This window comes from Tenrec ecaudatus, chromosome 3, assembly GCF_050624435.1.
Source record: "Tenrec ecaudatus isolate mTenEca1 chromosome 3, mTenEca1.hap1, whole genome shotgun sequence".
NCBI lineage: Eukaryota > Metazoa > Chordata > Mammalia > Afrosoricida > Tenrecidae > Tenrec > Tenrec ecaudatus.
This window is the reverse complement of record NC_134532.1, coordinates 218,078,307-218,106,223: the sequence shown is the minus strand read 5'-3', so window position 1 is coordinate 218,106,223 and position 27,917 is coordinate 218,078,307. Positions and strand designations below refer to the sequence as shown.

The window sequence follows — 27,917 nt, the reverse complement described above, 5'->3', positions numbered from 1 at the left end:
GTTGTCAGGACTGACAGATGGCTGTCTAGGGACAAGCCAGGGGGCACTGCCTCAACCAGAACCACTTGTCCTTGCCCTCTGCTGCTTGGCCCTGCTGGGACCTAGCTGCCACCAGGCCCTGCGGAGGGCCCATTTGGACAACTGTTAGCACTCTTAGCTCTGCGGACCCGTGGCTGCCTGCAGCCTCTTGTGCTTGTCTTCCAGCTGCAGCCATTTCTGTTACATTTCTGGCCTCCCAAGTGACACCCCGGTTCCTTCTATGCATGTCCCAGTAAGTCCAGGAGGTGGCAAAACGGACCAATCCCCCATTAGGGTCCCATCCATCTTCCTTGTGTGGCCCCACCCCTATGGGCTTGCTGCCTTTGCACTGCGGTGCTGGGGATCGGTGCCAGGGTTGCCCCAGAAGCCGTGTCTCAACAGCAGCATAACCAGAAGGCTCCTATGTTGGCTAGGGAGATGCTGCCTCACTAGACCCTGGAAAAGGACACCGTGCTTGGTCACGCTGGTCAGTGAAAGGGGGGTGAGGGGTTCTCCAGATGGACTGACATGGTGGCAGCAACCATGGGCTCAAACAGGTGGCGTCAGAGGATAGTGTGGGCCCAGGCAGCATTTCCTTCAGTGACACACAGGCTTGCTGTGGATCAGAACTGGCTGCAGAGCACCTGACCTAAGACCCCCTGCAAGAGTTCCAAGATACCTTATTTGCATTTGTAGTAAGCTGCTCAATCCCCTTGGTGGGCCACAAGCACCTCATTTGCATAATACCACCCCATCCGTTTGGGGCTAGGAAGGTCAGGTGAAATCATTCTTTCAGTGTCACCATTCTATCAGGGTCAATTTCCAACTCTCAGGAGCTCATTCCTGCCCAGCCAAGACCCTCCCTTTGTAAGACTGGGAATCGGTTGGATTTCCCTTGACTCAGCCACTCACAGGTGGAGACTGGGCTTGTTGTCAGCAGTCTCCACTCCGCGGCTGTGGCTTCTTCATCAGACAGGAGACACTTTCTGGGCCTTTCCATGGTTCCTCAGGCCTTCTAGCTCCTTGCAGAGTGGGTTAGGGTTCGTTCGGCAGGGACTGGTAAAGCAGGCTAGGATTCCCCGTGCGTGCCCCATTCGGTGGCTCTTGCTAATCCTCAGGAGGCGGGAAGGCAGGAACAGGTACTCAGTCTCAGAGCAAGTTGGATGGCTGTTTGCTGTCCCCCACTGGAAGGGCCCCGCAGCATGTTCTGGGGGAGAGTTTGCCCACGCTTCAAGCCCTTTGCCAATGGCGGACCCTCCCCTAGCCGGCATCCAGCGAGGGTGCCTGACCAAAGGCTGGCTGCATTCGCCTTCCTTTCACGCAGGGCTCCTCTGTTAATTAAAGCACCAGGCCATCGGCTTGTGAGGCGACCCGGGTGGGAGGTGGTCTACTCGGTGCCTGTCCTCCCCTTTCTCGCTCCTCCTGCTGTGCGGCTCGCATGCAGGGCCCAGTCCCATGGCGCCTGCCTGAAGGAGGCACTGACCTGGAGGCTGAAGGGTGGCTGGACCCACAGGGGGCAGGAAGCCCGGAGGGGCTGGGCGAGGGTGGCAGCAGCCGGCTGTCAGGCCTGACGACCACTAGAGCAGACATAGGCGCAGACAGCTCTAAAGCGCGCATTCTAAGGCAACTTTTATTTTGTCTTTCTCTGAAACAATCTAGTTTAGAAACACGTTGAAAGTAAGAAAGAAGTAAATGAAGAACTGCTCAGAGACACAGAAACAGACGGACAGATGGACAGGGAGAGGAGGTCAGATCTTCTCCATCTTGGAGATGAGGTCGTCGCAGATCCTGGTGAGCTCGTCATTCTCTCTAGTCTGCGGGAGGAAGGAGACTGGCTCAGCGTGGGGGTTGGGCCTGCCCAGGCTGGGCTGGCCGCTGGGCGTGCGGGGCCCCATGGGCGCACCTTCTGCTCGATGGTCTTCTCCAGCGAGTGGACCCGCATCTGCTCCTTCCGCAGGCTCGCCTGGAAGGCTAGCGCCTCTGCCTGGGCCTTGCTGCGCACCTGGGCGATCTCCTCGTTCGCCCTGGGGACCAACAGATGGACGCAGAGGGAGGAGGCTGAGCCCTGAGCCGTCTGGGCCACCGGTTCTGCCCCCCAGCCGGTCCCACCCCTCACCGGCTGAGTTTCTCCTCGGCGTGGGCCTTGAGTGCCTGGTACCGCTGGCTCTCCTTGTCCACCCTCAGGAAGGACTCCTGGACGCACTGCTTCAGCGACTCCTCGTTCTGCGAAAGTAAGAGCAGTGGTGTGTGACCTCCTTGCGGGGATTCTTGAAACCTCCCACATTGGCTGTGCAGGCCTCCCGGCTCCCCAGAGAACCACGCTCCCCATACTGAGGCCATCCGAGTCCAGCAGCCCACGGAGGACAGGACAGACTGTGCCCAGCAAGGGAGCCTATCAGCCACTCCCTGGGACACCAGAGGCACGTGTCTGACCTGGAGCTCAGAGTGGCCCCTGACCTTTGACCTATGGGACTGCTCCAATGACACCCAGGAAGCTCCCCCCCAGGATCCTCTCATGCCCTGCGCCCCACTTGGCGGTGCAAAGGTCCCGGCCACACTCACTTATCCCCTCTGGGTCGCACGCCAGCCTGCGCAGGGAGTGGAGTACGCACCACCTCCACCCTTATGCTGTGTACAGCACCCCACAGGGTCCCTCCCTCCTGTGGGCGCCCCCAGAAGCTCGGATGCTGTTGGCAAGTCTCTCCTGGTGCCTGGGCCTCCTCCCAGGGACACCTCTACCCTTCTCCAGCTGCCTGGCTGAGCACCGGCTGCCCTCCCCTCGGGCCCACGGGGATGACCTTCACCAGAGAACACCAGGGAGACTGGCCGTCCCTGAACAAGGCTGCACCTTGTGGTAGCCTTCAATGACCTCCTTCTGCTTCTCCAGCCGCTTGAAGAGGTCAGAGAAGGACTTCTCCATGGAGTCCAGGTCTGTGGTCAGCTGGTCCCTCTCCTTCAGGACCCGCTCCATCCTGGCCTCAGCAAGCTCTTTCTCTTTCTTGGCCTCCTCTAGAGGAAGCGAGAAGCATGGAGCATGCGCTGGGTCACCGGGAGCCCAGAGTCAGGGCTGTGAAGTGGGCTGGGGTGCCTGGCACTGAGATGGCCAGGGGGGGGGGGGTCAGGGACCCAGCTGTCTCCACCCTGGAGCCTAGGTGAGCAGGCAGGGCGGGCACCGAGGGAGGCTCTGCAGGAGACAACTGCCTGAAAGGCTTATGCTTAGGTTCAGCTCGGTGCTCCTGGGAGTGGAGGCAAAGGGCTCAGGAGCACCTCCACCTGCTTAAGCCTGGACATGTGGCTGATCTGGGCCTGATGTGCCTTGGTGGGTGGATACTGCCCCATTCTTCCCAGGCTCCCCTCACTGCTGCAAGAGGGACACAGCACCTCCTGAGGGCAGGGAGAAGGGGGACAGCCACCCCGGGAACCCCAGAGCAGATGAGCCCTGCCCCAGGGTCCAAAACCACTGGGCTTTGGCCAAACTGGGGACTCACCTGTCACCTGGCGGGCAAGCTCTTCAAACTCATCCATGATCTTCCTGTGGGGAGAAGGGCAACCAAGAGCTCCAGCACCTGGTGGTCAGGAGAGCCTGTACTCCGGCCCCCCCTCTCCCCCGGGCTTACTTACCCCATCTCCTGGTTCTTGGCCTGGAGTTGCTCACACCTGTTCTTCAGCTCCAAGTTCTCCACCTGAAGGGCATGTACCTGTCCACAAACCCAGAGACTGGCTTCAGTGGGGAGCAGCCCCTCCACCCAGGCAGAGGGACAGCCCCCTCCACCCATTGCCACCAGCAGCCTCACCGCGGCGTCCAGGTCCTTCTGGCTGTACTGCAGCATGTCCACGATGTGTCCCACAGGCAAGGGCGGGCCCCCGGGCCCCAGCACCCCTGGGGGAGGGCTGGGCACCTGGAGGACAGCACATAGCTTAGCCCCCAGAGCCCTCGTACATCTGGCTGGCCTCCCAGATGCCCAGGGCCCCACAGACACAGGACGGCTGGCATGACCAGAGCAGGACACTCACTGGGACATCCAGGAAGTCAATGTTCACCAGCTTGGCTTCCGGCACACTTCCTGAGGCTGGGGTTACTGTGGCCTGGATGCTGAGACAGGGGAGAGGGCCATAGCAACGCCATCAGACCTATCTGACCAGATGGGACAGCAGGTACGTAGGAGTCCAGACGGTCAAGCTACCTGGATATGTTTGGATGGGGAACCGACGGACCACTGTCCACCCCAAGGTGCACTTTCAAGAAACGGTCAACAAACCGGGTGGCCATCTGTACCCGGACGTTTTCTGTGCACAAACTCCCAGCCTACCAAGCCTATGGCGGGGACATCACAGCCCGCACACCTGACCTATTAAGCACAGGGGGCCCCCTTGCCGCCCCTCGACCAGCCCCACTTCTCTCTGGTACAGAGGCTGCCACTTGGTGTCTGGCCGTAGACAACCTGGAACTGGAGGGGCTCTGGACGCACCCCAGTAACTCCACAGGCCCAGCGAATCTGGGTCTGGGCCGTGTTCTTTGCTAGGACCAACTTTTACTTTTGTTGCATGAATGTGAGACCTGCAATCCACCTGCAAAGGCATACCGCATGAACCTGCTGCCCCTCCCCCAGGGCCCCGGAGGGTCACCTTCCAACATGAAGTTGGGACCGCGGTGCCTGTACTCCACTCCTCGTCAGGAGACTTGGCAAACAGCAAACTCCTTTTCCCCGGCAGGCTCTCGCATGGGTGGGTGTCCTGACCTCGCACCTCCAGGGTCTGAACGTCCTTGAGGCACAAAGCCCAGTGCTAACAGGCTCACTGCTCGAGACAGAGCAGGGACAGGCTCACCTGGTGGTCTCTGCGGCCAGGGGAAGCAGTCTGTTGGGGCTGTCCTTCAGGAGTGGGTCGAACTTCAGATACAAAGACTGCTTCCTTAAGGCAGACTCCTTAAACTGAGGGAGGGCGGGGGCCACAGGGTCAGGTCTTCAGAGGACGCAGCCCCCACCCCAGTCAGTCTCGCTTATGCAACTCTGTCTCAGTGAGCCCCCGGTCAGGGGCCTGCGCACACTGGCTGCAGCAGCAGGAAAGAAACTGCCAGAAAAAGGGTCCCAGAGGGGCCCGAGCCGAATCCCTGGCGGCCTGGTGGTTAGTTGTCAGGCGGCTCTCTGCCAAGGTCTGTGGTTCAAACCCACCGGCTGCTCCACAGGGGAAGCCAAGGCGGCTGTTCCTGTAACCCTACGAGGGGTCACCCGGAAGCAGAACGGCAGTGGGGCGGAGAACCCAACAGCTCTCACTCGGCGGCCAACCAAATGGTCAAGCTGCTCCTGCAGAAAGGCCTGGGGACACACTGCTGCACACTCGGCGAGAGCACACCGAGGGAGGGGAGGGGAAGAGCGGCCCCAGTCGGAGATGCTGAGATGGACACTGGTCAGAGGCGAGGACACACAGCAGGAACAACCCCTGGGCCTCCTCTGGATCTGGCTGCAGACCAACAGGCCCAACGCCAGGGAAAGCCGAGCCCGTTAGTACTCACCAAGGACGTTCCAAACTGCTCCAGGTAGTCCACGTCGGCGCCCGTGCCTAGGACTGAAGGAGAGGCCCCTGAGGCCGCCGCCACCTCACCCCACCCGTGGACAGCGCAGTAGACTGGGAGGCCACAGAGACCACCACACAGTGGAAGAGGGGGGACAGAGGTGGGGCACACACTGAAGGTGCACCCTGCCCAGCTTCCTGAGAGGGAGACTTCCTCCAGCAGGCCCTGTGTCCTGGTCTATTTCTGGGCACAAGCCAGTGCAGCTGGAAGTCCCGACGAAGCCGAAGCCACAGCCACATCATGTCTCCCACAGGCTCAGAACCACTCAGTTGGTGCTGAGCACTGCTCCCAGCCCTTAACCACGCCCTGGCCACGTAGGAGAGTGCCACCACCATCACATTGTCAGCGTAGCCCGCCTGCCACAGGTGTCGGCTGTGCTCCACCAGCAATGTCCCCAAGAAACCGCACGGTGCCTGCGAAATCCCGTGAGATGGGCGAGTACCTTCAGCAGGGTCACTGAAGTTCTCCTTGCTGAGGTCCAGGGCAGGTGCGGCCTTTTGCTGCTCAGCCAGTAAGGTCACTGGCTCAACAGGTGTGGTCTTGGACTCAACAGGAGTGGCCTCATGTTCAGTGGGTGTGGCCTCTGGTTCCCTGGCTGCCTGCTCAGTGGGCGTGACCACAGGCTTGCTGCCAGGGCTGCTCACAGGGACAGATCCCTCCTGGTAGGAAGAACACAGGTGGAAGTAAGAGGGCGAGGGTGGTGGTCTCCTTCCTCCCTGCTGGGTTACCTCTAGGCTCACCCCTCCCCTATAGACCCCATACCTCGCTGGCCATTTTGGGAGCCACTTGGGGGAGCTGGACATCAGGAGAGCCATCAGGAGCGGCTGGACCCACCTGCCTGAGGAAACAGCATCAGGAGGGGCCCATGGGAAAGGGTCAGGGCCCCAGGAAGAGGGGTTATGGGGCCCACAGCCCAGGTGTCCCCACATGCGCTCCTTTGTGAAGAGATAGGATCAGAGATACAGCGGGCAGCAGGCTCCTCGTGGGCACAAGGCATTGGGTGCACAAGGCTGGAGGAGGCGGTGCCTGCCACACAGGGCCTGGAGGAAGGTGGGTGGACATGACATGGGTGCTAGAGGCTCTCTGATCAGCTGGAACCACCTGCCCTGGGAAGAAGCCATGGCCACGGTCAGGCCAGGCGGGAAGCACTGGGCTCTCTTCATCAATAGCCTTCTGAGAGGCAGAGCGAGAGCTGACATCTCAGAGCAGACGGAGGGGTGGCCGGGGCCTGCCAGCGGATGTGTGCAGGGCCCGAGCTCCTCTTCATCAGGGTACAGACTGCTCTGCACCCCACGGGACACCCGCCTCATCAGTGGGACACTATGAAACCACGGGGGTTATAGAAACTGGCCTCTGGCCCCAGGTTCACCGGCACCGCCCGCACTTACTGGCTTGGAGGCCCAGCTGCTGCAGCACATTGGGAGCCGCTACCAAAAGGGTTGAAGTTTGGGTCATCAAGCTTGTCCCAGTCCAGGCTGTAGGTGCCCCGGGGGGCAGGGATGGGGCATTCATAGGCTGCAGCAGGCCCCTGGCTTTGGCCCTTCTCAGGGGGAGCCCGCCGGGCCTCCCTGCTCTTGGAAGGGGGCTTGAGGCCCGGCCTCTTCCCTAGCTTCCGGGGGGGAGGGGCCCTCTTGCCAGCAGAGAAGTCAAACTCAAGCTTGACAGGCTCGCTTGTGGCTGCAGCGGCCACCTGCCTGGGCCCCTCCTCCTCCTGCACTCCAGAAGGGCTGGCAGGGTCCGTGTGGGAGGGGGCCAGGACCTGGGCTTCATCTGGGGCCACAGGAGCCACTGAGTCACCAACGGTGCCAGCCTGTGGCTTTTGCTCTTCCTCCGAGGGGACACACGTGTCATTGGGGCTGGGCAGCTCTGTGGGGGGGACTTCTCCAGGTGGGTCTTCTGGGCTTGCAGTGGAAGGCGAGGTGGCCTCCATTGGGGCAGCTAAGAGTCCAATGACCGAGGATCCATCTGAGGGGGCCTCCTCCTTGACTCCGCAATCCCCCTCCGACTTGGCCAAGGCCACCTGTCCGGCAATGCCCCCCACATTGGTGTCAGAATGCAGGAGGACGTTTCTCTCTGGGGAGGAAGAAGGCCCCCTTTCCTGCAGGACCTCCTCGGGACTGTCAGACACCTGTCCTGGACCCACCAGGGCTGGGCTCTCTCCAACTCCCAGAGCCTGGGGAGAAGCGAGAGTGTCTAGACCAGCGACACACATGGGGTCCAGGCCCTCGTCGGTACTGCTGCTTCCCGCAGGGGTCCGAGCACCCGGGGGCTGGGCTGGCTTCTGGAAAGTTCCATCTGCAGGCATGGCCTCAGCTTCCCAAGAGAACTGTTGGCTTTTCAGAAACAGACATTGTTAAGACTCTGGGTTTTGATCATGAGCGACGTTCGTTTCAAAACCTTAGCAGATTTAGGGTCTAGTCAGTCCTCCCCCCACACTGCATGCCCTGACACCGCTGATCCCAGCGGGTCGGCCATCAGGATACCAGGCTGTCTGGAGAGGGAAAGACAGGCCAGCCTTCAGGGTCTTGCCCTCAGACACCACCCACCACCCCCCTGCCCCGGTCCTCTTGCCAACAGCTCGGGGCTAGCAGATAGGTCTGCCCCAGAGACACGGGCAGTGGAGTGGACCACAAATGAGACCCAGGAGCTGCAAGGACCGTGACCAGAGGAATGACCTCACCCTCAAGTGCTCAACAAGCAAGTCCACAAAGAACCAAAACAGAATCTGAGCTTGGAGACCATCTCGAGAACGGACTGGATGCATTAAACACGCGCGACAGAGACCATCATTCACGACAAGAGCAAAAGCCGTTAAAAAGGCAAGAAAGAAGGAAAAACAGCGTGGACGCTGGAAGGGACTCTCAAACTTGCTCTTGAACGAGGAGGAGCAAAAGCGAATGGGAAAGGTGGAGTCAGGAGTGTGGGACAGGCCATTTCCAGACAGCTCATGAGGGCGAACGAACTCTACAAGATGTGCAAAGACCTGGAGCTGGAGAACCAGGGAGAAGCTCAGCCACCCTCCAGTTCCAAGCACGGGGGAAAAATCCACCCTCCACTGGTGATGCTGAAGAGCGCCAGGGGCTAACAAGGAGCCCTGGTGGCAGAGTGCTTACTTGTTTGGCTGCTAACCATGAAGTCAGCTGTTCTACACCATCAGCAGCTCCTCGGGGGAAAGATGAGGCTTTCTAGTCCCATGGAGCTAGCATCTGGGAAACTCCCCAGGGGTGGGCTCTCTCCAACTCCCAGAGCCTGGGGAGAAGCGCTACTCAGTCCTACGTGCGACTTAGTAAGTGACACAGAAAGCATCCAAAGAGGACGGAAGGGGCACAGAAGCACTGGTCAACCACAAACCATGTCAAGAGGCAGCAGGGGATCAAGAGCCGCAAGAAAAGCTGGGGGCACTGAAGACATGGTGAAAAGGAAGACTCGTGGGACTGCCAGCCCACTGATCCAGACACGCAGTGCCAGAAGTACTCACGTCTATGCCAAGGAATTTAGAAGGCATCTGCTACCTGGCCAACCAACTGGAAGAAATTAGTGACCCCAAAGAGTGTGGAAATTCTTGAATGATAGATACCATTGATATCACACAAGTAAAATGTTGCCGAGGAGTCAAAAGGAAAACAGCAGTGAAGCACTGTATCCAGCAGAGAGCTGCCAGAAACAGGTCGGCTTCAGAAGAGGTCATGGTGTGTGGGTCACCACTGGCATCAGATGGGCCCTGGCTGAGAGAGCAGGGCATCTGGGGAAGACTGAGTGCAAAGCCATCTACTGTGTGGGTCCTAACAGACACACAGGCACACGCACAGCACAACCTTGCTTGCCGTGAGACAAGAGGACAGGGGGCACTTACGGATTAAGACCCACGACAGCGGCGGCCTTCAGTGTGGACTACAAAAACCCAGGAGAGGGTTAGGGAGGCTGGGGGGAAAGGGGGATCAATCACAAGGGTCAACATACAACCCCCTTCCAGGGACGACCAACAGAAAAGTGGGTGAAGAGTAACAGAGGATGGCATAAGATATGAAAATAACCATCTCTAACTTAGCGAGGGTTCATGAGGGAGGGAGGCGGAGAGAAGCTGATATCAAGGGCTCAAGTACAAAGAAAACACTTTGAAGATGACGATGGCAACACGCACAAATGTGCTTGACACCATGCACGAATGTACGGACTGTGAAGGGAGCTGTGAGAGCCCCAGTAAAAGTATTTAATAAAAGACAAACGCCGAGAAACTATAGGGTTGCGATGAGTAGCCAAAGACTCGATGACAGTGAGCTTGGTTATAAAGTCCATCAAGCTAATGGTAATTTTCCAAAGACACAAGAATTAACCAAATCTGAACGACTGGGAAAATCTGTGGCAAAAATAAAACTGCCAACGATTAATAAATAAGTCTTGTTTCATGCCAGCAACCGCAACAATACTAAGCCCCTCAGCCATCAAGTCAATGCAGACTCATAACGACCCAGCAGGACAAATGAGAACTACCATGTACACTCGAATATAAGCCGACCGGAATACAAGCTGAGGTACCGAATTATTACCTGGGAAACCAGAAAAACTGACTGCCTCGAGTGTAAGCCTAGGGTGGGAAATGCAGGATGTGAATTAACACAAAGACCAGAGGGGAGAGACGGAGCACAGCCACAGACACATCCTTACCAGTTCAGCTGCCGGCGTAAGTGAATCACTACAGATGCTTCTGCGAGTTGGAGCCGTCCACGTCATAGGATGGCTCTGATTGGTTAGATGTGAGCAAGCAAACATTCAAAGCCCTGCCGTGTCAGCGGGGCTTTGAACGAACAGCGGAGGAACGGCAATCACCCGAGAGATGTTACACCTTGCTGGGGTACCAATGACCTGTGTATAAGCTGAACTCCAGTTTTCCAGCACATTTTTTGTGCTGAAAAACTCGACTTATACACGAGTATATACGGTAAGTGCCCCCATGATTTCTGAGACGGTGACTCTTTCCAGGAGCAGAAAGCCTCCTGTGTTTCCCATGGAGCAGCCGACCTTGAGGGCAGCAGCCCGGCGCGTAACCACGGGGCCACGAGGGCTCTGTCGGCACAGAGGACACCCTCGCCACTGAACCCACAGACGAGAGGTGGAATTTCATTTGACTTGGACTCACCTCCGGTGCTCATGGGAGCAGTAGGCAAGAGACCCCGCCCCGTACTGCACTGGGCAAATCTGCAGCCCAAGAGCTAGGGAAAGCCCACAGTCGGCCAGAAGAGCAAACTGATCTGTCCTGGAGGAAACACAAGCAGAATGCTCTGGAAAAGCAAGCATGGAGAGACTGTCCCGTGTGCTTTGTTGGGAGGAACCACCCCTGGAGAAGCAGTCACGCTTGTTTAGAGTGGAGGGACAGCAAGATAGAAGGCCCTCAACCAGACGGCCTGGCCCGCTGGCTCCCACCATTGCTTGCACAAGAGGACGTTGCGAGGTGCTCGGGGCCCACTGGGCTGAGCTGTAGCCCACCTGACGGCATCGATCAAGGTAAGAGGTGGAGGGGATCAAGCACACTAGGGAGCAGGCCCTCTTAACAAGCACAGCCATTTGGGGTCCAAAGGGCAGCACTGACCCAACGATACATATGAAATGGGCAAGAGAGGACCAGACCGAGAAACCCAGAGAGGAAGTGGGTCAAGTGACAGTACACTGTGGGGAAGGCCATCCAGGTCGTGAAACTAAATGTCTGACGACTGAAGACTGGTCTACTCTGCAAGCCTTTACCTAACCCACAATGAAAAGGAAACAACTCCAAACCATAGAACTTAAAACCACGAATGCCCCCCGAAGTCTCCGATCACCAAATACCATCAGCTGAGCCTGTGTAAAGAACGTCAGCCGGAGCTGGAGCTCCCTCAGCAGCCGCCGCCTCGACGGACAGGCAGCCGGGAGAGAAGAGGTTAGACAGAGGCTGTGAGACCGTGCGTGGGGCAGAACCACCCAGAACAGGGCTGGAGAACATTCCAAGGACAGAATCAGCGCACTGGAAGGCAGAACGGGACCTGTCACGTAGCACTGTGTGCTCCTAACAACTACAAAAAGCCAGAGCGGCAGGCGGTAAGGCCTCCCCTCCCCTTCCCTCCCGTTGCTGCTGGCACTCAGAGCAGCGGCCTGCCGGGGGTGGAGGAAGAGCTGGAGGGCTGTGGCAGCCACCACTTACTTGTCTCCCTGCGCCGGGATGGGGTGGGCATTCTCCAGGCCGATCGTGTCATTCAGAGAGAACATGCTCTCCAGCTTGCTGGGCATGCTGGGACTGAGAAGCCTGTGCGTCTGAGGGTCCCGAAGGGGTGTCTGGAAAGTGACCTGGAGGGGTCGGGGGTAGAGTCCAAGAGGGCCTGTTCAATAAAGCAGCCCTCCTCGCCCTCACCCACCCGCCCGCCCGCTGCTGGGGAGTGGCCAGTTCACCTTCACAGCCTTGGTGATGTTTTTAGGGGGCACATTTTCTTTCTGTGACAGACGCAAGACAGACGATCTCCCAGAAACTTCCGGTGGCGAAAACAGGAAATCATAGTTCTCTGCGGTCTTGTCCCCCGTGACGTTCTCGTCCTGTAAGATCTGCAGACTCATCCTGGAGAAGCAGACCACATGTATGTCAGCACGGAGGTGACCCAACCCTCAGGGCTGGGGTGGGTGGAGCCTCAGGTGTCAACAATGACAAGGCTGGCTCTGTGGGGCTTGACACCCCCTTTCTGGAACAGACCGGTCACTGGTACGTGCCTCCGTCAAAAGGGGCAGGCAGAGAAGGGAGCCTGTCCTGCCTCAGAGGACAGCAACCCTTCCACCAAGCTTGAAAGCCCAGCCAGTGGCACACCTCCTGCTCGGAGATGAGAGAAAAACAAAGCTCAAAAGAATCCTCAGGGCTGGAGAGGTTCTGGCTTGTGAGACAGCTGGGGGTGAAGGACGCCCATGCCCTCTCCTGGGTGCTGACCACTCAGGGGGTTGAGGGCCAGACCACAAAGTCCCCACAGAGGAACCAGCCAAGCAGAGCCAGAGCCCCAGCCTACACTGGCCCCAGGACTGGGCACAGGCAAGGGAGGCGAATGTCCAGACCGACAGTCAATGTCTGGGGCCACAGACCCAGGTCGTACATTGGGTCAGACCCAGTGAATTCTAGAAAGGCGCCCGGCCATTGTGTGGCCCCCAGGGGACATAACACCTTATCTTGCTGTCAGCCCACCGCATTCCCATGCCTGTTTGGGAGAAAGGGGTCTGGTCACAAATAGGCCCAGAACGGGTCAGGGGGCTGGCCTGGGTGGCATTTTGGTCCTGGGTGCAGAAGAGACGGGTGTGGGCTGTAGTGTAAGCCAGCAGCCCCAGTGTAGCTGCAGCAGAGGAAGTGAGAGGCAGCCTACAAGGAGCCCAGTTCACAGGCAGCAACCCAGGCATGTGGGGCCGTGGTCCTGGGCTTCCATGAGGCAACGCCATCTGCCTGGGTTTAGAAGACCACTGTGGTGACATGCATGCGTGTTTGGGGGTGGTGGTGAGGGGAGGTAGGAAGCCTGAGGCCCCTGCAACTATCTGGGGTCTCTAGAAACAGGAAGATGCAAATCCACAGGGCAGATGGGATGGGGACTGTGGGCTGTAGGTGCCCAGGTCTGCCCTTCGCCTGGCCACGAGCCTCTCCTTCCAAGAGGGAGGGCAGAGAGGGGAAGCTCTGGCTTGTATCCTGAGGCTGCTCCAGCACCAGGAGAAATGGTGCCCGAGGTGGGGGGGGGGGAGAGAACTAGGAAGGGGTGGGTCCCGGGGAGGGAGGAGTCTTCGTGAAACTGAGAAGCCAAAGGTTAGAGACTTGAGCCCACCGAGAGGCACCCTGAAGAAAGACCTGGTGACCTCCCTCGCTTGCTCGCGAAGCAACAGCTCTGCTCTGCATCAGGGTCAACTGAACTTTTCTGAGGCAGCTGGCTTTCATCAGGGGACGGGTCACATGCCATGCCGGCAAGGGAGGAAGCAGCACAGAGGCTGGCCCAGAGTGGAGGGTGGGCAGGGCAGAGTAGGATGGGACTGGGGATTAGGAAGTCTGTCTCCGCTGTCTGGGTAGGGGCCAGTTCAGTTGGCAGAGGAGTCAACTGAAGGGAGGGTGGGGGACTGAAGCCAGGTGAGTGGGTGCAAGGGTAGACGGGGTTGCAACGCAGGAGGCATAGGGCTCAGCAGGCAGATGGACCTGGCTCCAGGCAGGTCAGCCAGGGAGGCTTGAGGGAGTGACATGAATTCACCAACATTGCTGGAGTGGGCTCAGGGGAGGAGGCAAGCCTACACACACAAACAATCCTGTGTAGAGTTTCCGAAGCTATAACTCTTCCAGGGAGCAGACAGCCTAATCTCTTTCTCTAGCAAAGTGGCTGATGGGTGTGAACCACTGATCTGAGGGTCAGCAGCCTAAGCCACAGCACCGCCAGAACTCGGTCAGAAGCGGAGCACAGAAGCGGTGCAGGGGCGGGAGTATTATTCTAGAATCGAATGCCACAGGCGATGCCCTGCTTGGAGGGCCAGCAGAGGCAGACCCAGGAAGAGTCAGAGAGGGTAAGCTCACGTCCGAGTCCTTGAGCGATAAGAAAGCCGGGATGTGCCCAGCAACAAAGGCGCAGGGTGGGAGTAACTGCAGCCCGGTTTCCGAAGCTTTCCGGCCAGATTAGACCCGGGAAGCAAGTAGCACGTGTCTAGAGGCAAAGGTCCGAGGTTTGTGGGGCGAGCATGAGTGAGCGGTAATGAGGCAGGGCTCCCCTCCCCCACACGCATCCACCGCGGGTCGTCGCAATGGCTTCCAGCTGGGGACCACCCCAGGCCTGCAGGCTGCTGGGAAAGCGCGCACCTGCGGCGTTGGGGCCATTGCCCTCCGAGGGGCCCCCGGTAACCAGGTGAGGTTCCGGGCAAGGAGAGCTTCCGTGGAAGGTGTGGCCAAGCAGAACCCGGCGGGGCCATGCCCGAGGCCGCCCTCAGCTGAGACCACAGGGTCTGGGGCCGGGAGCCCGTGGTGTTGTTCCCTGTGAGCTCAGTCCCTGCACTCCCCGGAATGCCCTCTGCTGCCGGGGCCGAGCTCCCCGCACAGCCTCCGGGGTGGGGACCGGGACGCGGCCGCCGGCCTACCTGCCCGTCCGCCCGCCGCCGGGCTCCGGGCCTGTGCCTCGCCGCTCTCCAAGAAGGAAGACAGGAAGGGCGAGAGAGGCACCAGCCCCGAGACCGCCGCAAACGAAACCGGATCGCAAAATCGCCGCCGCCGCGAAGAGTGCAGGAGCTCAGCCGCCCGCCGCGCCCCGCGGATTCAAATACCGACGGTTGCCTCCGCGCGACCAATCAGCCCGCAGGGGGGGCGGGCGGCGCGAGGGACGCGGAGCAAATGGGAGGCCGCGGCGCGCTGGCCCCGCCCCGACACGCACAGCGTCCCGCTTCCCCGCGCGTAAGGCACGCTGGGAGTGATGGGTGGGAGCTCGGGCGTCTGGGTACCTGAGTCCCGCTCAGCCGGTGCAAAAGAAACGCTGCCGGCTCGCCGTCTTTCCGGAGATGGTGGCGGGGGAGCATCACAGCCACAGAGCTTGGCCCCTCGCTCAGTGCACGCACGGCTTCTTTCTACCACCGAGCCCTGACAGGCAGTGACTAAGCCGCCATAGCGCAGAGGGTCGCCGGCTCAGCCGGGATGCGGCTGGGTTGCGCGGCATAGCAGGAGTGGGGGGCTGGGAGCTACACGCTCGGGCCTCAGTTTCCCTAAAAGTGAATTGATACTAGCTGCAGGACTGGCTCCACAACGGGCTTTCGGGCACGGACCGCGCCCTCTTCTGGGGCTGTAGCGGCAGGCTTATTTCCCATAGTGCAACGCAGGTTGCTGGACTCCACGTCCCAGAACTCCTCGCGCCGGCTAGACGGTGGGGGGCTCCTTTCTCTCGCGTGCTCCAAGGAGCGGCTGAACTCATTGCCCAGAATGCTCTGCGGGCAACGAGGACTCCATTTCCCATCACACCCCGCGGCTGGCCTTCCGGCAGTGGTCCCAACCGAAGAACGCAGGCCACGGTCTGAACTCTCGCTCAAGGCTCTTTCCGCGGCAGTGGGTCCATCCGGCCTCGCTCGGGCGGCGCCCCAGCGACGGCACGATGGACAGTCCCGAGGTCACGTTCACCCTGGCCTATCTGGTCTTCGCCGTGTGCTTCGTGTTCACGCCCAACGAGTTCCACTCGGCCGGGCTCACCGTTCAAAACCTGCTGTCGGGCTGGCTGGGCAGCGAGGACGCCGCCTTCGTGCCCTACCACCTGCGCCGCACGACCGCCACGATGCTGTGCCACTCGCTGCTGCCGCTCGGTGAGGCCAGCCAGGCCACTCCTGGGGACTGCCACCTCCCCGGCTTGGCCCGCAGACCTCCAGTCCCCCCGTGGCCCTGCCCAGCGACTGGTGGGGCGCGCTCACCACCGTCCGCTTGGTAGAGTGTCTGGCTCGGGTTGCAGCTGTGACCCCAGGCCTCGCAGGATGTGCAGGCCAAGGCTGTTGGGGAGTTCAGGGGTTCCCATGATTCCCATTCAGCTTGCTCTCGCCTGTGAGGTTCAGGGCCAGTTCTACTTTCCCGGAAGTGATGTGTCCGCCAGTGGACACCACCCGAGGACAGTGCCAGTCGTCAGCTGTCCAGCTTCTGTGGACCTCCAGGACTCCCTGGAGAGGTCCCCTTTGACTTATGTCCCTGAGCTCGTTGGGTGGGGTAAGTTTGGGTATACACAGCTAAGATCTCCTTCACCACCCAGCTGTGGCTTAAGCATGGGGGCTGCCTCCCCTCGCCCTTGGGTAAAAATCAGGAGATAAGCAGTGCAGGGCTAGTGTGGGGGCTTCGATGGTATCAGGTACCCCCAGCTCTGCCCTCTGCCACTGGGGACAGTTGCCTCAAGGCTGACAGTGTTGGGCCAGCAGCTCACCAGCCTGCTCCCGGGTGGGGGTGGGGACCTTAGATCCCTGTCACCACCTGCTTCATCGCTTGCCTTGAGGGAGTTGGAAACTCCAGAAGGCAGGTGCTGGTTAACCATGCAGCAGTTCCTGAAAGAAGAGATGGGAAGCAGGTTCAGGGCACTGTGGAGGCTCCCCTAGCTTCTGAGGATTCTGAATGGAGCCTTCTGTGCCTGTCCCGTGAGGGCCTACTCCTAAAAGGGTGGGGAAGGGGGTGCCTGGCCAGCAGCTACAGTGGCCTCACTGGAGGTGGCGCCAGGCAGCTGGCTCTGTGTCTAACACTGGCGCTTGCTGTCTTGGCCACTGGCTTGCAAGGAGAGAAGCCAGGTGCAGAACCTGAGGGGCGGGGAGGAGTCCTCTAGCTGGGGCCAGGTAGTGAAGTGTCACTGCCACCAGGTGAGCTCTCGAGGGGCAGTTCCCAGGGCAAGGCCACGGGTTCATGAACTGATTCCCATCGGAAAGGCTTCGAGGAAGAGGCAGTGTTGGTGGTTTTGCACGAGGGAGGAAAGTCCTGGGCCGGGAGTGCCATGGTGCCAGGGCCAGGTGCACAGACGTTGCCCAGGGGCCAGTGGGGTCCTAGGGAGCTGGGGTCAGAAGTAGGTCTGGGAGCAGGTGGTTACAGTGGACACAGCAAGCCATTTCCCCTGGCAGGAGGACGCAGCAGCCTGGCTTAGGAAGAGGGATGTGCCAGTCTCCCTGGTGGTGGGCAGAAGCTGGATAGCAGGGCGGTGCTGAGGAAAGGGGCTGATGCCCAATGGGTGGCCAGAAGAAACAAAGGCCCTGACTTGGAGCCCTCACTTGGCTTCTCTTGGAGAGGCCAGGGTGGCCTTCGGGCCAGGACAGACAACCTCCCTACCCCCTCCACCTCCCAGACAGGGAGCTAAGTTGCTCCTGTCTCTTTGCCTTCCTCCCCTGGTCAGGGCTGAGCCACTGATGATCCACGACCCACGATGAGGGTACAGCTCAGAAGGGAGCCCTTTACAACCTCGCTCCCCTGCAGGGGGTGCTGTGGGTGGGGGGCTCTCTGTGCCTTTTCCGTTCTCTGACTGCACCCTTAGCATGGAGAGGCCCCCACCATCAGTTAGGAGCCCACTCAGCTGGGCCGGCCACCAGACTGCTCCCTGTAAGTTTCTCGCACGTGTCAGATGTGCATAGGTCCTCACAGATGTTCCTCCAAAAAAGGAACGCTTACTGCACTTTGTGCCAAATCAAACCTGCCCTTTCCTGCCGGCCGCCACGCATGGTGACGGTCAGGTTGTCCCCTGCTGGGGTCACCGTGACGTGCACCCCCATCCTGGAGCGCACTCGCAGCTTCCAGGCGGGATGTGTGCCCCACCCCTACCCTTCCTTCTGTTGGCCTCCTCGGGAACGGAATTACGCGGTCATGCTCAGGCTCAAAGCTGCCACCCAAGCTGTGGCCCAAGGATGGTCACCTCAGGGTGGGGTGGCACCAGGCCCTTGTCTGCACCCTCCTAGACCTTTCTAACTTCTTTGGCACTTGTTACTATGTACATCAACCCCCCTTAGTAAATAAAGAGCCTTGGCCCCACCTGACTGCCCAGGAGGCACTGAGCCGGGAGCTGCAGCCTCGTCCTAGGAGCACCGGAGATGATGCCGTCCCTCTCTGGAGATGCAGGGATAGCACCAGGTGACCCTCAGTGGACACAGGTGGACGGTGGCCTGGCCAGTCCCTACCTGACACGCTCCTGTCTCCTGCAGGCTACTACGTGGGCATGTGCTTCGCTGCCTCAGAGAAGCAGCTTTACGTGCCCAGCCAGGCCCCGGGCATCTGGAAACCCTTCCTCCTGCTGGCAGTGATTCTGCCCGCCGCCGCCTGCATCCTCACCCGTGCCTGGTCTCAGGACCACTGGGCTGGCCACCCGTTGGCCCGCACCCTGGCGCACCATGCCCTCCCGCAGTCAGGCTGGCGGGCCGTGGCCTCCTCTATCAACACTGAGTTCCGGCGGGTTGACAAGTTTGCCACGGGGGCGCCGGGAGCCCGTGTGATCGTGACAGACTCCTGGGTGATGAAGGTGACCACGTACCACGTGCATGTGGCCCAGCAACAGGACGTGCACCTGACCGTCACGGAGTCGAGGCAGCACGAGCTCTCGCCGGACTCAACCCTTCCTGTGCAGTTCCTCACCATCCGGGTGGCCAGCACCAACCCCCACGTGGAGGCTTTTGACATCCGGTAAGCTGGGCGTGGGCCTGAGAACACACTAATGAATGCACACACACACCCCACCCCACCCCCCTAATCTGCATCAGAATCCACACTTTAACAAAGCTCAAAAAGCATCTCCCAGGGATGTGGTTCACATGCCAACTCCCACTCAGGATTATCTGGGGTAGAAAGGCACATCTCTGCCGGGGGTCCAACTGCCCTGCCACAAACAAACCTCCTACCTGCAAACCAGGGACCTGTGTGAGGACCTATGGCTGGGCAGGGCTCGGCTCGGGCACCCCTGGGTCCTGTGTGTGTCAGGGGTACAGGGCCGCACCCTAGATGCACTCACTGATGGGAGGTCTAGAGCCACCTGCTCCCCACTCCTCTCTCCACCAGCCCCAACAGACACAGGCATTCCAGACTGCCCCCCGCTCCTCAGAGCACCTTGTTAGCTTCTTTGGGGACCCTAGGAGTGCTGGTGGCACCATGGTCCTCATCCCCTCATGGGACACACCCGGGCCTTTTGAGCCAGCTTTCTGAGGAGCCTGGTCCTCAGGGAGGTGGGCAGACTGGCCATCCCCCGGGCTCCCCCTCCCCCTGGGGCTCCTGGCGGCCCTGGCAGGCTCTGGCTCCCGCAGGCTCAACTCGGCTGAGTACGGAGAGTTGTGTGAGAAGCTCCAGGCGCCCATCCGCAGCGCGGCGCACGTCGTCATCCACCAGAGCTTGAGCGACCTGTTCCTGGAGACCTTCGCCTCACTGGTGGAGGTCAACCCCGCTTACTCCCTGCCCAGCAGCCAGGTGGGGGATCGGGAATCGGGGTGGTGGTGGTGGGGGGGATTGGGAATCAGGTGGTGGTGGTGGTGGTGGTGGGTGTGTGGGAGAGAGATCGGGAATCGGTGTGTGTTTGTGTGTGGGTTCAGCACTCTGACACCCTTTCCCTGCCACCCCTAGGAGCTGGAGGCCTGTATCGGATGCATGCAGGCACGTGCTGCGGTGAAGCTGGTGAAGATGTGCCAGGAGCCAGGCGCCGGGCAGTGCCAGCAGTGCTACTGCCGCCCCATGTGGTGCCTGGCCTGCATGGGCAGGTGGTTCGCCAGCCGCCAGGACCCGCAGCGCCCCGAGACCTGGCTGGCCAGCTGTGTACCTTGCCCCACGTGCCGTGCACGCTTCTGCATCCTGGACGTGTGCACCATCCGCTGATGCCCCGTGGCCAGCACGGCCAACGGGATTCCCACCCCAGACTGCCCTCAGGTTTTGCGCCCAAGCGGACCCTGTGGGGCTGGGGTTGCCAGGGAGCCAGGGAGCAGAAGGAGTTTGTTCTAGAAAGGAAGTTGTCTGTTGAAGTTCTTCCGGGAACCTGGCCAGCGGGGACCTCTCTCTCCCCTGCCTGGAGCAGGGTGGGGGACTGTCCACTGCACAGCAGCCCCCAGCTCCTTGGGAAACGAGGGCATCTGCCTCTGAATGGCCCTCACCAGCCACCTGCCTTATTTTGAAGGGACACAGCCTGCTCCTTAGTTCCCTGGACGAAGCAGGTCATCTGCACTGTGGCTGCCCTCCACCTTGCCCCTGAGCTAGCTGTTGGATTGCTCAGTGCCCCGTGTGACCCCATAAAGGGCACTCAGCCTGCTTGTTACACCCACTCCAATTCTCTGGAGAATCAACCTGGCCCAGAGTGCTGATTGGTCCCGGCTTTGCCTTCCCCGCCCTGAGCTGAGGGGATGCCCAGGAACCCCTGGGCAGTGCCCAGAGGAGAAGGGTGACAGGATCAGTGACATGCAGGTGAAAGCAGCTGGCCCTGCAGGACACCCCTGGATCTGCCTGTGGACACCCCAAGCCCTCAGCGGGCTCTCATCCCCTGGAGCCAGGAAGGACCTGGCTGCCGTTGGCCACCAGAGGCCGGTGGTCCTGTCCGAAGGAGGGGCTCGCTTTCTGTCCTAGGTGCCTTCTACTGCCCCGACGAGTCCAGGGAAAGCCGAGGCTCGGCTTCTGGGCCCAGGGGGCTGTCAAGCCAAAGACCAGAGCTCTCCCGGCACCCTGAACCCCACGCCTGGAAAAAAATAACTTTTTTTTTTAGAGAGCAAAAAATAACTTTCGGGGAGAGCTCCTACAGGACCGCTCAGTTCAGAGGGGCCCATGCAAAGGGTCAGGGTACAAAGGGTCACTGGTTGTCCACTTCCTGCTGGGCCTGATGGGGTGGGGAGGGGCCAGCCTCTGAGAGGTGGCAGGTGGGCCTTTCCTCACTTCAGGCCTGCCCTGTTGTGGCCCTCAGCATTTGCTGCCAGCACGCTGGGTCACACCAGCGCTGAGTGCCTGGCTCAGGGTCTGGGAGCAGAGGCCCAGCTCCCAGGGCCGGGCAGTGAGGAGGTGACAGGCAGGACCAGAGTCACCTGTCTCAGACGTGGGGGCTCCAGGCTGGGCAGTGTGGGGACGTTGTCACCCAACAGAAGTGACTTCATTTCATAAGGATAGGTCTTTTGTAGCCCCACAACTGCAGGTCAATAAAACAGCCATCTGCAGTTGGGAGCTGTTCCTGATCAAGTGGTTTGTTTTGTCGGACTCCGCCTTTATGACAGTTGGGGAGACGTGCCAGGGCAATGGATGGGAAGCCCTGGGCAGGTGGCCTGTTCCCAGCAGAACCTGGAGCTGGACTCAAGCAGTTCAGGAATCCTTCCCTCCCTCAGATGGCCTCCGAAGCCCCACCCCGCAGGGAGAGGTGGGCCAGCCTGGTGGGCCCAGGCCATGGAAAGTGATGGGTCCCTATGCAGTCCCTCCACCAGCAGCAATGTGGGGGCTGCCCTGCAAACCTTTAAGTGGACTACCACCCATCCATCACAGGACTGAGCACCAGGCAGCAAGCCCTATCCCCCAGCCCTTAAGCCACAGCGCTGCCGGGTTCCCATGGTGCCCAGGCCCTCACCCCCAGCCCCCCCAGTGTTTGCTGCGGCAGCTTCCCCTTCCCTGCGCCCCAACCCCAGAGCTTGGAGGAAGTAGCACAGCCAGCCTGGGTGATAGGGATTCCAATCGTCCGAGTTCTCCCTCCACCCCCACAAGGGGTGCTCCCTTCATTTTGGCCCCCCACCAGCCTGCTCTAACTCAGGCTGTACAGCCACTGTGGTTACCTGCCCAGGGGTCCACACCCGCCTCTGCTCCAGCACAGACTGATTCCTCTCCCGTCTCAGCCCAGCCTTCTCCCCCTCCATTCCATGGCGACCATGCAGCACTCTGTGTGTCTGGTTTGTCAGGGGAGGAACAGCATCAGTGGGAAGAGCAGGAAAGCTCCAGGGACAAACTCAGCTCCAGGAGGCTGGGGGGTGGGGGGTGTCAGAGCAGGATACTGTCAGTGCCGCAGATGACCACTGGATCAGAGGCACTCAGCATGGGGCAGGGCTGGCCAGTGTCTTGTTCTGTCCCAGAGGTGGCCCCGCCTTGGAGCGGACTCGCTGGAGCCTCCATCGAATCCGTGATGCCCATCAAGGCCTTCCAATGTCCTAGGTTTCAGGATCTTCAGAAGACGCACGGGGAAGTCCGTGTCTGCGTGAAGAGGCTGCGTTCCATGTCCCCGGCTCAGGCAAACATACTGCTCCCGGGTTCCAGCTCACGTGCACGTACATGCTTATTCCCAGCCAACCGTGTTTGAACTTTAAACTCTCAGCCATTCATCTGCCCTCGTCTCTGTGGGGGGCCTTCCAAGAAGAGCTCCACTCAACACTGGTTGCTGAGGGGCTCTGCAGGGCCGTGCAGTTCAAGGCAGCGAGGTCAGTGGAGAAAACAAGTCAAGGGGCAAGATCTGACCTCCTTGGCCTTCTGCAGAGAGAAGAGCCCGGCTCCTCCAGCGCAAGGCCAGGCACCTCTAGCCTCAGCTGACACCAGCTGTTGCCCCCACTCTACCCGGGTTAGGCTGGTGGGCTAGGGAAACAACCCAGTGACACTTGTATGCAACAGTTCACACGGTGGTAGAACCAGTCTGGCTCAAATCAGGCTCCTCCTGACTCGTGGACGCAGATGAGAAGGATGCGGGACAGCAGGGAGCACAGGCTGGTGGATGCGAGGAAGCAGATGAGCAGGATGCAGGGTGCAGCAGCAAAAAATGAATTAGAAGTCAGCCGAATAAATCCTCTGGAGGTACCCTCCTGATGGCTTCTGGATCAGTAGGAGATGCAACAGGAGATGGATGAACCAGACAGGAGATCTTTGTGCCTCCGGCACAAGGCAAAGAGACCAAAGAGATTGGACTCTGTTCAAGTCTCTTAAACCAAGCAGGTGTCACCAGGCTGTGATACAATTGATAGGTTGAGCCCTGCTGCTACCCTGACCCAGGAGGGACTAGTGGACCTCATCCCCCAACCTCCCACTTTTTCTGCTGGGTTCAATAGGTCACACACAATCCACAGACAAGACTCAGGACGAAGGGGGTGTCTCAGGGAAGTGAACCGATGAACAGGATGAGAAAACATTAAGGAGACAGTCTTCAGTACACAGTGGCACCTTCCCTCAACCAGCAGCCAAGGCTTTCTCTGGGTTTCAGCTACGTGGTCCCTTGACTTCTGTTTGATTCCCTGGGCTGGGAAGCCCGACTAAGGCATTCCCTCACAGTCTCAGGGTCTCCGGTCTCCGTGCTGTGCCTCCTTCGGTCATGATCTGACATAGCTTCTCCTGCCTCCTCCATTCCAGGCAGGGATCTCGAATGTACTGCTTTGGTGGCTCTTCATCCTCAATGGCCCCGGGAATTCTGCTCCCGCTTCTGAGGTGGCTGTCTTACAACCCAGGAATGGCCACCGAAACTAATGCATCCCTCCATTAGTATTTCACATACCCTGTTTGCATAGTTGCACGCAGTCATTTTGGTGCCACAAGAGCCATTCCGAGAAATTGCACTCTCCACATCACTTCAGGAGGGTAGGGAGATCAAAGGGATGCTCTCGATAGATTTTCTCAAGGAGAAAGTCATGGGGGCTTGTTAGGAAGAAATGTTGTGTTTTGAAATGTAGCATCCCAGTGTAATTTTATTTCACATTTATGAGAGAAGTTGAATGTACTTTCATTTTCAACTTGGCATAGAATTCATAAACTTACAATTTAATTGGCATAGAATTCATACATCATGCAATTTAATAGTTCAATCACACCAAGAAGACTTGTACAATTGTCACAGTTGATTGATTTCAGAACCTTTTCTTCATTCTAGTACTCACTGTTATTAACTCCCCATTTCCCCCTGTGGTAGCTACATTATCTGTTGTCAACTTGAGACTATTAGAGTGAAGGGGTGGAGTTTAGACTGTCAATTAGGTTGCAGCCTGATGACCTCATTTGGAAGCGGTATGGAGAGAAAGCTTCCTAGAGGCCAGACCCACACTCTCTGTTTCGTCTTCCTGCTGACAAGACACATAGAGCTATGCTTGATGGCAGCCAGAGCGCTAGATCTGGAGGAACCACGTGGAGACCCCTGCCAGCGCTGAGATGCTTCCACTGCCACTGGATCCACAAGACTTCCCACCCACTGGCCTGTGATCTTCCTGCACTCGGCATCATTGCATGTGTTTTGTGAGTCTGAAGAGGAATTTGCAGTCAGGTATTGGACATGTGGGCTAATATTGGACTTATGGATTTGATCTGGACTGGGCTGGCATGTTTTCTTAATGTACAGTTATTCTTTTATATAAAGTTTTTTTAATAAAAATATTAGTCTCCCTGGATTTGTTTCTCTTGTCAGCCTGGACTAACACTCCTCCCCAACTTTTCCTGCCATGCCCCTAAGGAACCCCACTAATCCAAGCACTGACTCCATAGATGGGACAATCCTGGATCTCATATCCAGAAGCACATTAAAGCAAACAATAAAGCAAAACAAAAACTTCCATAGAAAAGAAAGCAGAAAATATTTAAAGACCAGAACAAATTTTAAATGGGTCAAAAGGGAAAGCAAATGATACGGGGTTAAATTGCAACTGAGCTGCACATGCAACATTCTGCTTTCCAATGGGTGCTGCATGGCAGCCAGACTATTCACTCCCTTGGTGGAGGGAGAAGATCCACCAGGGGCTTCATGCACGTGTATTTCTCCTTCACACTGTTTCTTAAAATAAGATCAAAGGGGAGATCACAAGATACCATAGGACATCTTTACCTAACAGCATCTGTCATACACGATGATGCTCCCGCTAATGTATGTGCTTGATGACAAAGCCATTCACGTCCCTCAACTATAGTCAGAGGGGATTCATGGGCTGCTTAATCCATGGGTAAACCCTGCCAATGCATTTTGGGCTTCTAATGTCATCCGTAGACTTCTGCAAACCAGGTGTTCACAATTGAAGCTGATGCCATTCCCTCCTTCAGATTTGGGTTTGGCGACTTAACGATCCGTGTAGCACACAGGCTCGTGTGCTTCTTCCAGGTGGACTTAGTTGGTGCCTCATGGAAGTTTTAAGAAAATTACGGTGGTGAGGAAAACCCAGGAAAGTTGTGCTGAGTTTTGTCCAGTTTGTTTTCCCATCACCACAAGACACTTGTTCGTTCTTGGAAGGTAACAAGAGCTGTCCTAAGAGAATTTCCTTGGGAAAACTTACCCCATTAGCCATACGGCCTGCTGCTTGCCTCGTCTTACTATGGCTCTTCAAGAGATCAAAAGATGTGCTACATTAGGTAAATCTGCTGCGTAAGACCTTTTTAGAATACCGAGGAGCAAGGATGTTCCTTTGAGGACGAAGGTGCGCCTGATCCAAGCCATGGTATTTTCCATTGCATCATCTGCATGAGAAAGTTAGGCATTGAATAAGGCAGACCGAAGGAGAATCAATGCATTTGAAATGTGGTGCTGGAGAAGAATATAAAAAATCCCATGGACTGCCCAAAGGCCAACATCTGTCTTAGAAGAAGTAAGGCCAGCGTGCTCCTTAGAGGCAAGTAAGACTCTTACATACTCCAGATATAAAACCAGTCCATAAAACCAGTCCCTGGAGGACATCATGCTTGGTAAAGAGGGGCGGTTAAAAAGATGAAGGTCCTAAAAAAAAAAAAAAGATGAAGGTCCTCCAGGAGATGGATCTTCACAGCGGCTGCAACAACAGGCTTAGACAGGGCGGGGCAGAACCGGGCAGGGTTTCTTTCTGTTGTGCATGGGGTCGTTGTAGGTCGGAATCGACTCAATGGCACCTCACCACAAGAATATGGTTCTTTTTCTTACATTGGCTTTTCCAGCTGTAGTCATTGTAACTTCCATAACCACCCCCCTTGTGGATTTGAGTACGAGAGGATGGGGGAAGATGCTGACAAGATTATAGGATTCAGCTGTGAGTGGTTGTGAACAGCGCTCAGTGGGCTTGTAAAAACGTGGTACTCTTAGGAGAGGGATTGGTCAGTGGTGCATCCTACTCGGTGTAAAGGGCGATCTCTGCAGCGGAAGGGCAACTGCACTGTCATCAAGGAAGACGAGACGGGGTGGAGTGTGTGTCCTTGGGATCCTGAGATCCAGGAACAGAAACCACTGACCCTAGAGAATTGGCAATCCAGCAGCAGCAGCAGCAGCAGCAGCAGCAGCAGCAGCACCAAGGGTCAAAGGGGTGGGCTTCCTGGCCTGTAGAGGAGGAAAGCTGACAAGCTGAGCGCCTTATGGCAGGAGGCTCACTTGCAGAGTGGGGTGCCTCAAGGCACTTAACTGCCATCTAGTTGAGTCCACTCGTAGCAACTCTACAGTACAGGGTAGAACTGCCCCTGTGGGTTTCCGAGATGACAACTCTTTGTGGGAGCAGAAAGCCTGGAGGACCTTCAGGCCCTCTTGCTGTCCTCAGCACCAACAGCTCTTTTAGGAGGTTCGTGGCCTCCCCTCTCTCTTGGCTTTCCTCTTGACTTCCTGCTGCTTTCTGTTCAAAGATCTCCCTCTCCCACACACCCTTGACAAATCGGCCCCTTACCTCCCAGATATACCACACACATCATCTCTCTCTCTCACACACACACTTTTACATACACATAGCCCCTCACAGACATACCCCCTCCCCCCGCACACCCCTCACATAGCCCTTTCCACATACTCCCTCACAATTCTTCCTTGTCAATCCTAAGGCATTGTCCCGCTCTTAGAGGTGCACAGACTGATGCTCTTGGTAGGTCATGTACACCTCATTTGCATACAGACCATACTCACCTCATTTGCATACAGACCACACACCTAATTTGCATATGGACCATAGTCCCCTTCTTTGCATAGGGCAGACACTTCTTTCACCTGAATATACAGAGCCCTGAGGGTGCACCAAGTTACAGGTTGGGTTGCCCACTATTGTCTGCTCCTGTACAGATGTCCAGCTTCTGGAAACCCGCAGGAGCAGTTCTGTCCTGTCCTCAGGGCTGCTGCCGTTGAGTCAGGGTCACCTCCATGGCAGTGGGTTTGGTTTTGGGTTTCTGGAACAATTCCGTTAAGGTGTGTACCAGTCACAGGGCAGGCTGCAGCCCTCACAGCCATCGGGTTGATGCTGACTCAGAGTGACCCCTGTGGGCTTCTGAGATGGTAACCATCGACGTGAATGAAAACCCCAGGCTTTCTCCTGAGGAGCTGCTGGTGGTTTGGAACTGCCCACCGCAGGGATTGAATTTGACTCGTAGCCACGACAGCAGCTCAGGGCTCCTGCAGTGCAGCTCAGGGCCAGACAAAAAGTCAAATTGTCTACAGCTTACCCAGGAACTATCGATTAACCAGGACAGGAATAACAATCCTTGGGGGGAGATCTCGGACAAAGGTGGCATCTCAGGGCATAGGCTGGTGGTTCTCAACCTTTGTAATGCCACAGCCCTTTCATACAGTTCCTCATGTTGTGGTGACCCCCCCAACCATACAATTATTTTCCTACTTCATCACTGTCCTTTTGCTACTGTTATGAATCAGGTGACCCCGTGAAAGGGTCATTCGACCCCCAAAGGGGTCACGGTCCTCAGGTTGAGAACCACTGGGATAGGGGAAATATCCCTTCAGCTTTGCACCCCCTCCAGAACAAAGGCAAAAGACCGAATGCAAGCTCTCATTTCACCAAAAGGAAGAAAGGGAAGTTCGTGGACCCTTGAGACCCCAAACCAACTGAATTCACTGCCCTTCAGTCCATTCCAACCACTGAGCAAACTCGGGGAACTGAGTGGCCTTGACAGGATAAATTAACTTGTGGGGTAGGTGACCAGAGCCCGGCTCCTAATGTCTATGCCACTGGGGCTCCTGGAGTTCAGCTCGCTCCA

The 27,917-nt window shown here is 58.0% G+C and overlaps 2 protein-coding genes across 3 annotated transcripts; one reads left to right on the top strand and one right to left on the bottom strand.

Moving 5' to 3' along the window:
- Positions 1 to 1,620: 1,620 nt before the first annotated feature.
- TACC3 (transforming acidic coiled-coil containing protein 3) lies at positions 1,621 to 16,120 on the bottom strand. 2 transcript variants are annotated; one of them, XM_075544594.1, is made up of 16 exons: positions 14,690 to 16,119; positions 12,011 to 12,173; positions 11,766 to 11,908; positions 6,979 to 7,923; positions 6,353 to 6,428; positions 6,033 to 6,249; positions 5,531 to 5,583; positions 4,846 to 4,949; positions 4,033 to 4,111; positions 3,813 to 3,917; positions 3,640 to 3,716; positions 3,507 to 3,550; positions 2,867 to 3,027; positions 2,135 to 2,241; positions 1,922 to 2,042; positions 1,621 to 1,832 (listed from the first exon to the last, which is right to left on the bottom strand). In XM_075544594.1, the coding sequence occupies exons 2-16, from the start codon at positions 12,170 to 12,172 to the stop codon at positions 1,767 to 1,769; spliced, it is 2,460 nt and encodes an 819-aa protein (XP_075400709.1). In that variant the 5' UTR covers position 12,173; positions 14,690 to 16,119; the 3' UTR covers positions 1,621 to 1,766. The 2 variants fall into 2 exon arrangements, with proteins under 2 accessions (XP_075400709.1, XP_075400710.1); XM_075544595.1 differs by lacking the exon at positions 2,867 to 3,027 and having other exon boundaries at positions 1,627 to 1,832; positions 14,690 to 16,120.
- TMEM129 (transmembrane protein 129, E3 ubiquitin ligase) lies at positions 15,542 to 24,343 on the top strand. The gene is made up of 4 exons (XM_075544596.1): positions 15,542 to 15,892; positions 18,242 to 18,716; positions 19,331 to 19,490; positions 19,644 to 24,343. The coding sequence occupies exons 1-4, from the start codon at positions 15,688 to 15,690 to the stop codon at positions 19,890 to 19,892; spliced, it is 1,089 nt and encodes a 362-aa protein (XP_075400711.1). The 5' UTR covers positions 15,542 to 15,687; the 3' UTR covers positions 19,893 to 24,343.
- Positions 24,344 to 27,917: the final 3,574 nt, after the last annotated feature.